At 31.3% G+C, this 13,137-nt stretch overlaps 1 protein-coding gene across 1 annotated transcript in view; it reads right to left on the bottom strand.

Moving 5' to 3' along the window:
* Positions 1 to 11,712, bottom strand: part of LOC128988961 (sodium-coupled monocarboxylate transporter 1) — a 47,982-nt gene extending 36,270 nt beyond the window's left edge. The window contains exon 1 of the mRNA XM_054410772.1: positions 11,600 to 11,712. Within this exon, the coding sequence (XP_054266747.1) occupies positions 11,600 to 11,628 (29 nt within the window). The 5' untranslated portion in view covers positions 11,629 to 11,712. The remainder of the gene's footprint in view (positions 1 to 11,599) is intronic.
* Positions 11,713 to 13,137: the final 1,425 nt, after the last annotated feature.

The raw sequence follows: 13,137 nt of genomic DNA on the forward strand, positions 1-13,137 counted from the left end.
CCTTCTACGCCAACGTAACAAAGTGGTAAAATTCATCGTCACTTAGAACGTACGTCTTTTTACGATGCAACAAAAATAATGCATACATTTCAAACTGGTTATTTAAATTCAAGTCCAATTATGCTTTGTAAATATAACATTTATTTTCAGTTAGATTAAATGCAATCCATACGACACTCTGTAAGCCCCTTCAACACGACTAATATGTTGAACCATTAATCAATATCCACACTCATACATGTCCCTGTCACTGTTTAAGCCTATGTTTATTTAACACCCGATATGCTAATCCCTTCATTGCAATAGTTGTCTTTGTTGTGGCCCTAGTGCCATTCTACATTTTCATTTGTGAACGATTTTCTCTGGTCCATGCATTTTAAAATTTAAAACAAAAGACGTTAAGAACGAGATAGAAAAAGAAATATGGAAATTCGCTAAAAAGCAGGTTTTTATGAAACCTTATTGCAAGGGTACTGTTTGTGAAATAATATAATTAAGATTTACAATAATATATTTATAAAACAATTATCATGTTTTATATTATAACGAAGTCCCCAAATTTGAGATACATCCTATACAATTTCAAAGATTTCTTATATTTTACCTGACCACCAATGATAAATTCCACAACTTTAACTTTTTTTTATCCATAGCATTTAAATTATTTGGTAAAAAAATATGATCCATCAACAGTTTTGTACCGGAAAAATACGTTTAAAACTATATGATGATTTAAGAGTTTGAGAACAAAGAGATTATAAGAGTTGCAATATTCAGCAAATTGTAAGATTTGAGATTCAGTGTAAATAGATTGTCTTTAATTAATAAATTGAAGAGACAAGATTCTTTTACTGCTTCATCAAAGTAACGAATATTCTCGTTGAAATCTAAAATACATAATTCAATTCGTCTTTGCTGTTCGCTTTATAGTTTTAGCTCTAATTTAGTCTTACCTATCCATTTTTCATCAACATAGTTTATTGATAAATTAATAAATTTACGTCACCTTTTAGCTTTTATGATATGTATTTATAATGCTAATATTGTGATTGAAAATACCCTCGCTATAGCAAACCTGCTGCCTAAGTGAATTTCCATTTCCTGATTTTATTTTCACCTAAATAATTTTAAATAACATTAGGTTTAATGATTACCTAGGTTTGCTGCTCCAAGGAGGGCAATGAAGTGTGAATTTTTAAAATATTGGTAGCTTCAAAATAAAAAAACCGCAAAGTTTGATAAAAATACACACAAACTACAAAAATAAAACAACAGTTTACAACAGGCTAATATATTATTGCGACAACAGTTTACTTATTATGAGAACAACATGAGAAATTTAAGTTTAGCCTACAAATTTTTGAATTTTTCTTGTAACCAAAAACCGCACAAAAACATCTATGAATACTAAATTATTTGTTTTTCATGCTCTTCAAAATAGTAAAGAGATAAATGGGTAAATCTGATGTTTTGAGGGTTTAAAATGAGAAAAGCCAATTTTTTTATCCCATAAAACCCCATTCTTATGAAGAACCGTGATCATGCTGGTTCGCGAATTCATTTAACTGCATCTCGCCCTACACATTAAGCCAAATTTCACCAACATCGGATGGAAGTTACTCAAGCTATTGAGTTTACGGACACACATATACATACAATGTCTTTTGAACGAATGGTGTTTTTGGCCTCTGGGGACATCAAAATGAAAAAGTAAATCGGTTCCGTGCCTAGGTCTTATTGTGCCACCTACAATACCTACTTTCCTATAGGGAAATTCGCTAACAGTATTTTCTTAAAGTTTTACTGTTAATTACTAAAAAGATCAAATAACCTTTTCCATTCAAACACAAGTTTAACTAACAACAATTAAATATGATATTTTTGTCATCTAAATTACAGTACGTATTCTCACTTCGTAATAAATCAATGATATTAAACCTTAGAAATTATGTTTCTTGCTTTCCTTCTCTTAAACTCAAAGAAACCTTCCTGGTTGTTTACTGTAACATTTTCAAATGTCCATTTTTAGAATGATAACGAACGAAATTGAAAGCAACATTCGGCCGGCACGTGATGTTGGCGCTGCGTTGCTTAATATTTTATAACAATGTTGATAAAAATAATATCGTTGTTGACCCTATGAACCTTAAATCTTGTTTTGTTCGATAGTCATGATTAAAAGAGTATCAATAACTTTATGATAAAAAGATAGCTTGGCTTCCCTGGAAGTTGTTTACTGTGAAATAAACACATGTTTTGGAATCACGTTTGTAAAATTTTTATCTGACAAACTTCGTAGTAGGAAAAAAACTATTTTTCTTGAAAATATTATTGTTGATTTGTTTGAATTAAATTATTAACAGTTAACACTGTAAAATGAAAAAAGGAACATTTAATACTATCATGTTTTATATTATGAAGTAATTTTGGAAAAAAATTGGCCAATCCATTATCATTTAAATTTTTATTTTGTGACAATAGATTGTTTCTTTCACAAATCAAACTATTACGACTCCTATGTTTGATATAAAACTAAATAATTTGTTCATTAAAAGTTTATTTTTTTGGTAACAATGAATATTCTTGCTATGTCCCATTAATATACAATGTGAGTTATGTTTTTGCGCTAGATTACCTGATTGTTAGTTGATTAGTTTGCGAAACTTCCTACACTAGTAAACAAATTAGAATTCATGCTTAGTTATTTAATTGTGTTTTCTTAACACCAACATAACTTTACATATTATTAAAACTGTTGTTTTATAGAGGGTGTTTTTTAAATGCAACCCAAGTAATTACAACTACCATGAGGCATTTTTTAACGACATAATCAATTTATATGATAGTATCCCTGTTCTCTTTAATTAGTTGCTCCTCATCTACTATGCTTTGTAGCATAGATTATGAGGTTTAGTGTTATTGATAATTTATTGGAAATAAGACTCAAAGAGTTTTCCGCTCAAATACCTCAAACAGAGAACTGTATGTATGGTAGGTTTACTTATTTTTGGTTATCTACAGATACAGGTGAACAATTCTATGAATAGCTGATTTTTTGGTACTTGAAAACACACCTAGAAACTTAATTTCTAACAAAATTGTGTTCTTCTTGAAATAAAACAAATATTTTAATTGTAATGTAAAATATTTTTGAGCTTACAAAAATACCATGTAAAGTCTTATTCACAATACATTTCAAAAACACCATAGCTCATAGATAACCATGCAACAATGCATATCAGCTGATTGGAAATAAAGTAAAGAAAACAGGTATACCAAAAACAGCTGGTTTTGTCGTTAAAAGGTGTTACGGCACTGTAATTTGGGTTGCGTTAAACAACACCCTGTATTACCTTTTTTTGAGAGTTTGTTATTATATAAATCTAAACATACCTTAGCGAGTATCATGCGTGTGTTGGTCAGAAGTTCAAATGATATCTTGGGAAACCTAATATTACATGGTTCATAACTGGAACAAGTTAAAAGTCACAGTGACGACAATGTTGATATGTTACAGAGTCAGGTGTTGTGTAATAAAGCAAAGTAGATAACAGCCAAAACAACACATTTGTTATGTGAATGTAAACAGTGCGAGATAAACGGAACAAAACAGTAAAAAATATGGAATTATAATAGAATTATTTTCTGTAATTCCTTTTTGCTCTTTGTTATTACCAAATTTACTGAATACACAGAAAACTGTTTTCTTGTTTCAGGTTTTTCATAAGCTTAGTCTTTACTAGTCTATCGTATTTAAAGAGTTCCCAAATAAATGTGCTGTGAAAATAAGAAAAGAGGCAAATAACCAAAAAAAGTGATTGCTCAAGTCTATATCATAAGTATCTAAGAGGATTTAACCTAAAAACATAGCCTCATTCAAGCAATAATTTTGGCCAAATTGAATGTAGCCGCTTACTTTAGAAAACTGCACTGACTCTTGATAAACAGTTTAGTGATAAGAAGGAGAGTGACTACAATCACTACAGGTTTACACGTCAACATTAAGTAACATTCCCAGTAAATTAGAGGTAATCCAAGCAAAAGAACTCTACCTAATGAAAACAGTAGCCTACAAGTGGAAGAGAGAACCTTGAGGAAACCTACACATATAAGCCATCCAAGTAGATTCGATTCAATTCCATTTGTGCGTGTATCAGGTAATAAAATGCTTGTGGAAACAGGTCAGTTTCTCTTCGAACACTTTGAAAACATAGTTATTTTTTATAATTACCTCTAGTTATGTATAATTACGGTGCTGACGTACGTCTAGCTGCTTTCTGACGACGTAGAAAGTCGAATGCCGGACGAAAGCGAACGATCCGATTTCAGTTCAGCGACCTCTAACTTCCTCAGAACGTTCCGGAGGACATAAGTGGTCTTTATGTCGCAACAGTGTTAAGGAAAAATGGTACAGACGCTATTGATTGAATGGAAACAAAAGTTAAGTCATTTGTGGTTTAAAAATGTCTTATTTATAAAGCTTTTGAAAATAATACAGCACTCTATGGCAAGTGTACCTGACTGGAGGAGTACTAAACATAAAATATGAACGGAGTAATTGTGTGGCAGTAATTAATTCACATAATCAATGATTGTGGAGCGAACCTCATTTGACCATCAAGGCCCGGAATAGAATGAAGACTAAATAAACTCAATAGTTTTGTATCCAATATTCGAGTAAAATACCAAACTATTTCCTTTAAATATGATATTCTGTCCTATTCTGTCTTCTGTGTTCCATGTGATATTCTGTGTTCTATATTCTGTCTCTATGTTTTCTGAAGATGGTTTTTATAAATAAATAAAATATTGATGACAAACAAACCCAAGAATCAGGAAGGAGACAAACAGGAAGCTTGATCGTCGCCAGTTTGTTTAAGGTATTTTTGGCTGGGACCTCAAAGGTCTCCGGAATTAGATCAGAAAACCCCCGGTTAAATAATGAGGCGAAGAAATTATTCGACTAGTACAGAGATTTGTTGATGTGTCTAAAACTACATATCATTCCACTTTCCGCGAATTTATTCGCATTCCGAAGAATTTTGCATATCTATTTTGATTACAGACCGTCTCTGGGCCGTTGCAGCGACAACTAGTTGAGCACTAAAATACGTGAATACTGAATCAGAGAAAATTACACTATCTGTAGTTTAAGGAACCCTAAACAGGTTTTCACAAACAACTTATAGATTGTTGGTTAAATATTTTGATTTTAGCCTTTGAAAGTTGATTGCATTGAGGTCATAATGGTCAACAAATAAATCGTCGTATGTATTTAGTTGAGAGAGTTTCCCAAGTCAGAAAATGTTTTTTCCATCTGTTGAGATTGGGATGACCATCGTGTTTTGTTTTATCTGTGGATAAAACCTAAAACGTCTGATTAAGATCGCAAAACACCGGATCATTATCACAAAGCGTAGTTATTGGTGATTAGAAGGATTTGAAGCGCAACCTACAAGCTAGAAGTGCCGCACATAAATCATTAAAGCAGCATAACTATAAAGTCCCGACAATAGCTGAGCTTATCAAAATCAACCTCAAACCATGACTAGTCTAATTAGTAGTAATTATCTTCAATGAACACTTTGCAGCTTAAGAAATGAATAGGTTTTTCATTTTTATCTGTTTGCCCTGTTTAAAACACGAACAGGAAGTTTTATTTTTGCTGTCCAATTTTGACATGTGAGTTATACAGTATAACTTATACGTGTATAAGGCTTTTGAATGGTTAGAGCTTGTGCACCCTAACTAATTATTTAAAAGTTGTTGGGTCAAAAAGATGGCATTTCATTCAAGAATACAATATGTAATAAACGGTATCAGCATTCTGACACATACTTTCTCCCATAAGTTTGTCAACAACCTTTATCATGTGTAAGCAGTGAGAGTAAATATACGGAAATGGAATTTGTACAATTATGTTCAGAATTTAAAGGACTATACCAAATTTTTATCAAAATCGTTTGGGCCAATTTTGGGGAAATTCGTTTTTTCCGTTATTTTTATGGGGTTTTTATTGGAAAATAAGATAATTTATAATAACTTTTGAACCGCAATTTTTACAGAAATGGGATTTATAAAATTTTGTTCAGAATATAAAGGACTATAACATACTAAATTTTTATCAAAATCGTTCGCGCCATTTGTGGGAAAATCCAATTTTTCCGTTATTTTATGGGGTTTAATGGGAAAATCCCCATTAAAATCAAAATTAAAAAAAAAATGAAAAATAACTATCAAAACTGTAAGGACCATAACATACTATGTTAAATCAAAACCGGATTTTTTCTAAAATCCAATTTTTTGTTATTTTATGGGGTTTTTATGGGAAAATAGCATAATTTTCAATAACTTTTGAACGGTAATTTTTACAGAAATGGAATTTGTACAATTTTATTCAGAATTTTAAGGGCTGCAACATACTAAATTTTAATCAAAATCGTTTGGGCCATTTTTGAGAAAATCCGATTTTCCGGTTTTTTATGGGTTTTTAAGGGAAAATCTAAATAAAAAAAAAATGAAAAAACGCCTGGAGATACCATGGATTAGAACCTACATACCAAATTTCATCGAAATCGGACCACAGGTGTAGTCCCTAGCTCTGTACACATCCAGACACACACACACACACACACGGACATCACTTCGAAAACCACAATTTTGGGTCCAGGGGGACCCAAAACGGATATATTCACTCAAAACTCAAACTCGAAAATTTTGACGAAAACAATACTTTCTCCATATACTATGGTATAGGGGGAGAAAGCAAAAATCAGTAATTTTATTAATTTTGTTAGTTTTAAATACAAATTTATTACTAGGTATATATTAAGTATTGTTGAAAGTGTTTTACATGCAATGTCTGTAGATTGTATGGAAAAGTGTACAATTTTGTTTTCTTAGCTTGTTTATCCACTACAGTTTACTGTATTTCATTTAATTATATATTAACTAATTTATTTAGCATCATTTATGTTAAGTGGTGGCCAGGTAATCCAACCGCCACTCACGGTCCTCATAATCATTGTTGCTAAGAAAAATCAAATTTTATAAATTTCTTTTGTAAATAAAACATAAATTACATAAGACCAGCGCCACCGCATAATAATCACGATACGCAAAATAATCAATAGTAAATATTGATTTTTTAAATAACACAGGTTTACAAGATAAACTTAGTAGGGGTGAGAACAAAGGGTTTTAAGCGTATTAACTGAACATACCTTTTGTAAAATATGTACATTTCTGTTACGATACGAAAAGGAGACGTGTTCACTTAATTAGTATGGTCACGAACATTCTTCCTAATTATTACGTTTTCCACACGGTGTCCTCTACTTGGGTAAATATTTTGAAAACAATCTTATGAAATGATTATATGTATAGTACTTGCAACATGAAATATTATCACCAAAGAAATATATTTTTGTCACAGATTTTGACGATGATCTATTTCCTGTCATGTGATAAAAAATTATGACACTAAACTTAACTTGAGACACACATAAGCTATTTAATATGTGTCATGAAGAATACGAAAAATAGGCAACTACAAAATTTGACCGATTGTTTTCAGCTTCCATGAGGTATATCATAGCCGTCTCTAGTGGGTATATTAATAGTATAATTATACGAACTATCTTCGTGGAAGGGGGAGATGCAAACAATACTGCATAGTCACCACAAAAATACATTAATATTACAGACCAAGACTACTTCTAGGTTTACCGGGGAAGTTAAATAATTACTTAAATGAAAAACAAATTGAGGTTTCAATTGGTATTTAAAACAGTTTTAAAATGCTTAGGAATAATAAATAGGCTTATCACATTATCTATATACAAAAACATTTTTTATTTATAAAATAATATTTTGAAATCCAAACTTTTATTATAGAATTTAACGTATGTACAAATGTAGCTTAAAAAATTGTATTCCTCATTGGACTATTTGAAAAATAATTAGAAAAATAAACGGTATCAGCATTCTGACACATACTTTCTCCCATAAGTTTGTCAAAAACCTTTATCATATGTAAGTGGTGAGAGTAAATATACGCAAATGGGATTTGTACAATTTTGTTAAGAATTTAAAGGACTATAACATGCTAAATTTTTATCAAAATCGTTCGGGCCATTTTTGGGAAAATCCGATTTTTCTGTCATTTTATGGGGGTTTTATGGGAAAATGACATAATTTACAATAACCGTAATTTTTACAGAAATGGGATTTGTACCATTTTGTTCAGAATATAAAGGATTATAACATACTAAATGTTTATCAAAATCGTTCGGGCCATTTTTGGGAAAATCATATTTTTCCGTTATTGTATGGGGTTTTATGGGAAAATCTCCATTAAAAATAACAATTTATAAAAAATTAAAAAAAACTATAAAACTGTAAGGACTTAAACATACTATGTTAAATCAAAACCAGATTTTTTTCTAAAATCCTATTTTTCGTTAATTTATGGGGTTTTTATGGGAAAATAACATATTTGACCATAAATTTGACCGTAATTTTTACAGATATGGGATTTGTACCATTTTATTCAGAATTTAAAGGGCTACAACATACTAAATTTTTATCAAAATCGTTCGGGCCATTTTTGAGAAAATCCGATTTTTCCTGTTTTTTATGGGTTTTTATGGGAAAATCCCCATTAAAAATAAAAATTTCAAAAAAATGAAAAAAACGCCTGGAGATACCATGGATTAGAACCTACATACCAAATTTCATCGAAATCGGACCACAGGTGTGGTCTCTAGCTCTGTACACATCCAGACACACAGACACACACACACACACACACACACACACAGACATCACTTCGAAAACCACTTTTTTGGGTCCAGGGGGACCCAAAACGAATATATCCACTCAAAACTCAAACTCGAAAATTCTAGTGTTGTATAAATTTAAGAAAATACAAAATTCAATTACTAAAAACTATCGTAAAAATATTTAAACTTTTATTAAACTGTCTCTGCATACTGAGAAGTAAATTGAAAATTTAAATAATGAACGACATATCTGAGATATATCGCGATGTCCTGTGCGATATATACTGCGTTGTACAGTACTACTTTGACCCCAAATGAAAAGTTAATAAAAGCTATATTAAATAATAATATTAGTGGGATAATAAATATAAATGAACAAATAAACAGGAAATTATTATTGAGCGAGCAATGGCAAACTAACAATTATTCGTTGAGAATTTAGTAGCTTTTTTTCAGATGCGTCAATATGTACGTCTCAACTGTAATTGACGGATATATTTTCAATAAAGGAAACAACATCCAAAAAATGTTTGAATTATGAGTTTTTCGTTAACAAAATATAAGAAGTTTACAACACTGAGCTTGTTTATACGTAACTTATAGTATATAATCAGGCTTATGTTTGAAATAATTTTGTGTGCATCCAACATTGACTTTCAAGAATGGCAAAAGTAACTTTGAAAGAAATAACACATGTGCTGTGTTATCCACTTGCTTAAACAGAATACATTTTGCAAGTGCAATACAAAGAAAACGTCATAGAACAGCGCAATAGGCGCCACCTTTCAAGTAAATACTCGATCTATGTGAGAAAAGTACAATAGTTTGTTCATATAACGAATTGGTGGTTTTACTAGAGATTCACTATACAAAGTTCTTCAACAAGCTCATATTAAATTATTCAGATGTTTAACTAAAATTATAATGTTGTTTCCGGTTTATAATAAAATATATAAGATTTTTGTACTGGTAATTATTGTGTTGTACAGCTCATTTTGCTTAGTGGATGAGCCTTCAGCAAGTAAGCTTTTCCATAAAGTTGTTACTCATTTTCAACTGACACTTAACCTATCTTTTAAAGTATTTAAAGCTTTTTAAATAATTTATTCTTTACTTAAAGAAATGAAAAAACATGTTTTGATGCGGATTAATTAGTTTATCCGTTACTACATTGACCCTCACTATATTACGCTCTCTCAACTTAATTTAACTGTTATCGACAAAATAAAACAAATACCTTACAACAATCAAACTCACTATACTTGATAAAATAGTTATGAATGGCTTAGTCATAAATTAAGTTGAATTTCGTTCAAATGGATTTAGGGATTGCCTTTAGTATGAAAGATCTCAATAAAATACTTCGAATATTGCAAATGAACGATGCAGTACAATAGTTTTATCCAATAGTAGTGTTTTATCCAATACACACTGTGTAAAAGTACTCATATTTAATTAATGTGGTGTTATTTATTGCACGCTTGAAATACTCCTCAATTTTAATATTTCGTATGCATTACGAAGAAGCTGACGTAGACACGAAATTAACCATATTATTACCGATATTTGCCCAATCATTTTGCTGGTCCAATATTTTTTTATTTCCCGGTGTGATGCTATTGATAATTTCATATTTAAATTATAGTGGAGAAAACAATATAAATATCATGATTATCCACTGTTTCTGACAGTATTTTACGATCAGGAGCACACATAAATACATTCGTTATAAACTTCATGTACACAGTCTCTATTTAATTAATTTACTACTAATTAACTACTACTAATTACTAATTAACTTGTAAGGTACTTTTAATGACATTTTCTTACGCATTGTATGCTGTATATACATAGAGAAGGCACAATAAATAAATAAATATACAGGGTGTCCCGGAACTCTATGGCACCTTTCAGATACAATTGTTCCTTAGGTCAAGACAAACACATTTCACAATATAAACATGGCTATCCGGTGACTAGTTTTTCGTCTATCGTTCTGTATGTGTTTTTTATAAATTATTTTATAACTCAAGATCTATTTAAGATAGAAACTTTAAATTTAGTTTATATATGTACCTTAATAGGTAAAAAAAGTGTAACAAACAAGTTCGTTGCTGTATATACACCGATTTAAAACTGGCTGCCGTTTAAAAATTGTAATGTCAAATGCCATGAAAACCATTGCAGCTACAAAACATTACAGTATTAAGAAAAGCGAAAATGTACATTTAAAATTTAAATCAAACGACACCTTATTTAGTAAAATCAATTAATAAATAACCAAGTAGTATTCTTTGTAAATTATTGTAATTTCCGTGATACCACAATACCACATACCAAAAACATTGTCAAATCATGTACCAATGTAAAATAGTATCATATAGATAGGCTGAGTATACTATACAGGTAGATAGGAACCAGAATATATTACCAGAATATGTCTAACAAAAATGTTAGGTAATAATTTTTAAAAATCAAGGAAATAATTAAAAACTCTAAGTGATCAAATTTATGGAGATAAAAAATCCAGTGAATCTCGTATTATATTTTTCTTTTATAAAGGTTTACATTGCGTATTCCTCCTATATGGCATTGCCTGAACAGAAATGTCAATTAGTTCTGGAATTCCAAATAATGTAGTAACAATTCTGACAAACACTGCCGGTTCCCTTATAACGTGTTTTGAGAGAAGTTCTACAGTTATTATTTGTAATTAAGAATTTGTAGCAACCAAGAAATGCAGTTCTTATATCCGGATATATATAAATATTACTCAAGGTGAAACCAACAACCAAAGATATATTTATGTAACATACCGGCATTCCGGCTCCTCTTTGAAGTGCATGATTGTAGTAGTAGCTGCCGCTGTGTCTCACTCTATACTGTGCTGTCTGTCACTGATAGTATAATACTAATCACATTATCGGCCCGGCCAGGTATTGTACTACACTCGTCGCGTCGCCTCTGTGCCGACGTGTCTCTATTGACTCAGAACAGAACCTACAGCAATTGGACAATTGCTCGTTTATTTAATTTGCGCAATTGTCTCCTTTAAACGTGTGTATTTCTGGTTGAGCATTTAAAGTCTACATGTGTATACCAGTCAGTGTTGATAGGTCCAAGATAAATATGGATCAGCTGCCTTTATTCATGATCAATATCTGGGAGCGAGCAGGTCTCGTGGTAGAGCACGGGGCTTCGAAGCTCGAGGTTCTGGGTTCAAATCTCGCCAGTCACGAAGGGATTTTATCCATGTTATAATGCCACTACCCTCTAGGACTAGCCTGAAGTAATGTGTAAAACACTTCTGGGCTAGTACTTAGCGTCTTTGGATGTGAATGTGGACATAACAAAATACAGGATGTTACTTTGAGCTACAGTGGCTAGCTCCAAGATAAATATAGAATGTTGCATATATTAAAAGAGTAGACAAGTTGTTGTTATTATTATTATTATTATTATCTCGGGGGAGCGAGCTGGTATAGTGATTAGAGCGCGGGACTTCAGTCCCTAAAGAAGTGATGATGCTGCAACCCCTAGGTCTTGCTTGAAGTACTAGTATGTGAAAAACAATCCCAGGCTCGTGCCTAGCGTCCTAGGACAACAAATATTATGATCTTAGATATTGAAACAAACAAAAATACAGTATTACAATATATAAAAAATTACAAAAGTTTTTACATTATCATTCTATATAGAAGAGTTGTATTGTTTTATAGCTAGTAAAGGATAAATTTAGACAGCTAATGTATACTCGACTGTTGGAAGTGGCTTCTAATGATACAGCCAATCATACAGTTTTATTTTACCGGCAAGTCATAGGAAAAACGTCGTTTTTCCGATTTACGTGTTACAATATATAGCAACAAAGAGTCCAAAATTGTAAGTAACAAAGTTAGTTTTTTACAACTTTTTTTCACAAATCCAGCCTAACCACGGCTAAAATTCATAAGCTTAAATTGTGAAGAAGAGTGGCTTTTAAGCGTAGAGATCAATGTAAAGTTACCCTTAGAAGCTTTAGATGGTTATTGTAAACTAAGCTCAAAACCATCAAATAGAGTATTGAGCTTCAGATGATAAACAAACCTCAGTTTTAGTTAGGAATGGATTTAGCTCCTAGCTTAAGGTTATTTTACTTTGCAAAGTTATTTCTTAGCACTCTTATTAGGTTCGTAGATGTTTTCCCGTGTTAAACCACTTCTTCAGAAATCACTAGTTCTAGCTACTTACTAGCTAATATGAATTTGTTACAAAGTGGTTAATAATCTCATAATCGTGATATATTTTGAGAATAAAAACCAGTTGCGTCCTGTATTTGTTACACCATTATATTGCTACATACTTATACAGTAGA

Source organism: Macrosteles quadrilineatus, unplaced genomic scaffold (assembly GCF_028750875.1).
Source record: "Macrosteles quadrilineatus isolate MER2022 unplaced genomic scaffold, UCM_ALF_1.0 Scaffold_1__1_contigs__length_201487025, whole genome shotgun sequence".
Lineage (NCBI taxonomy): Eukaryota > Metazoa > Arthropoda > Insecta > Hemiptera > Cicadellidae > Macrosteles > Macrosteles quadrilineatus.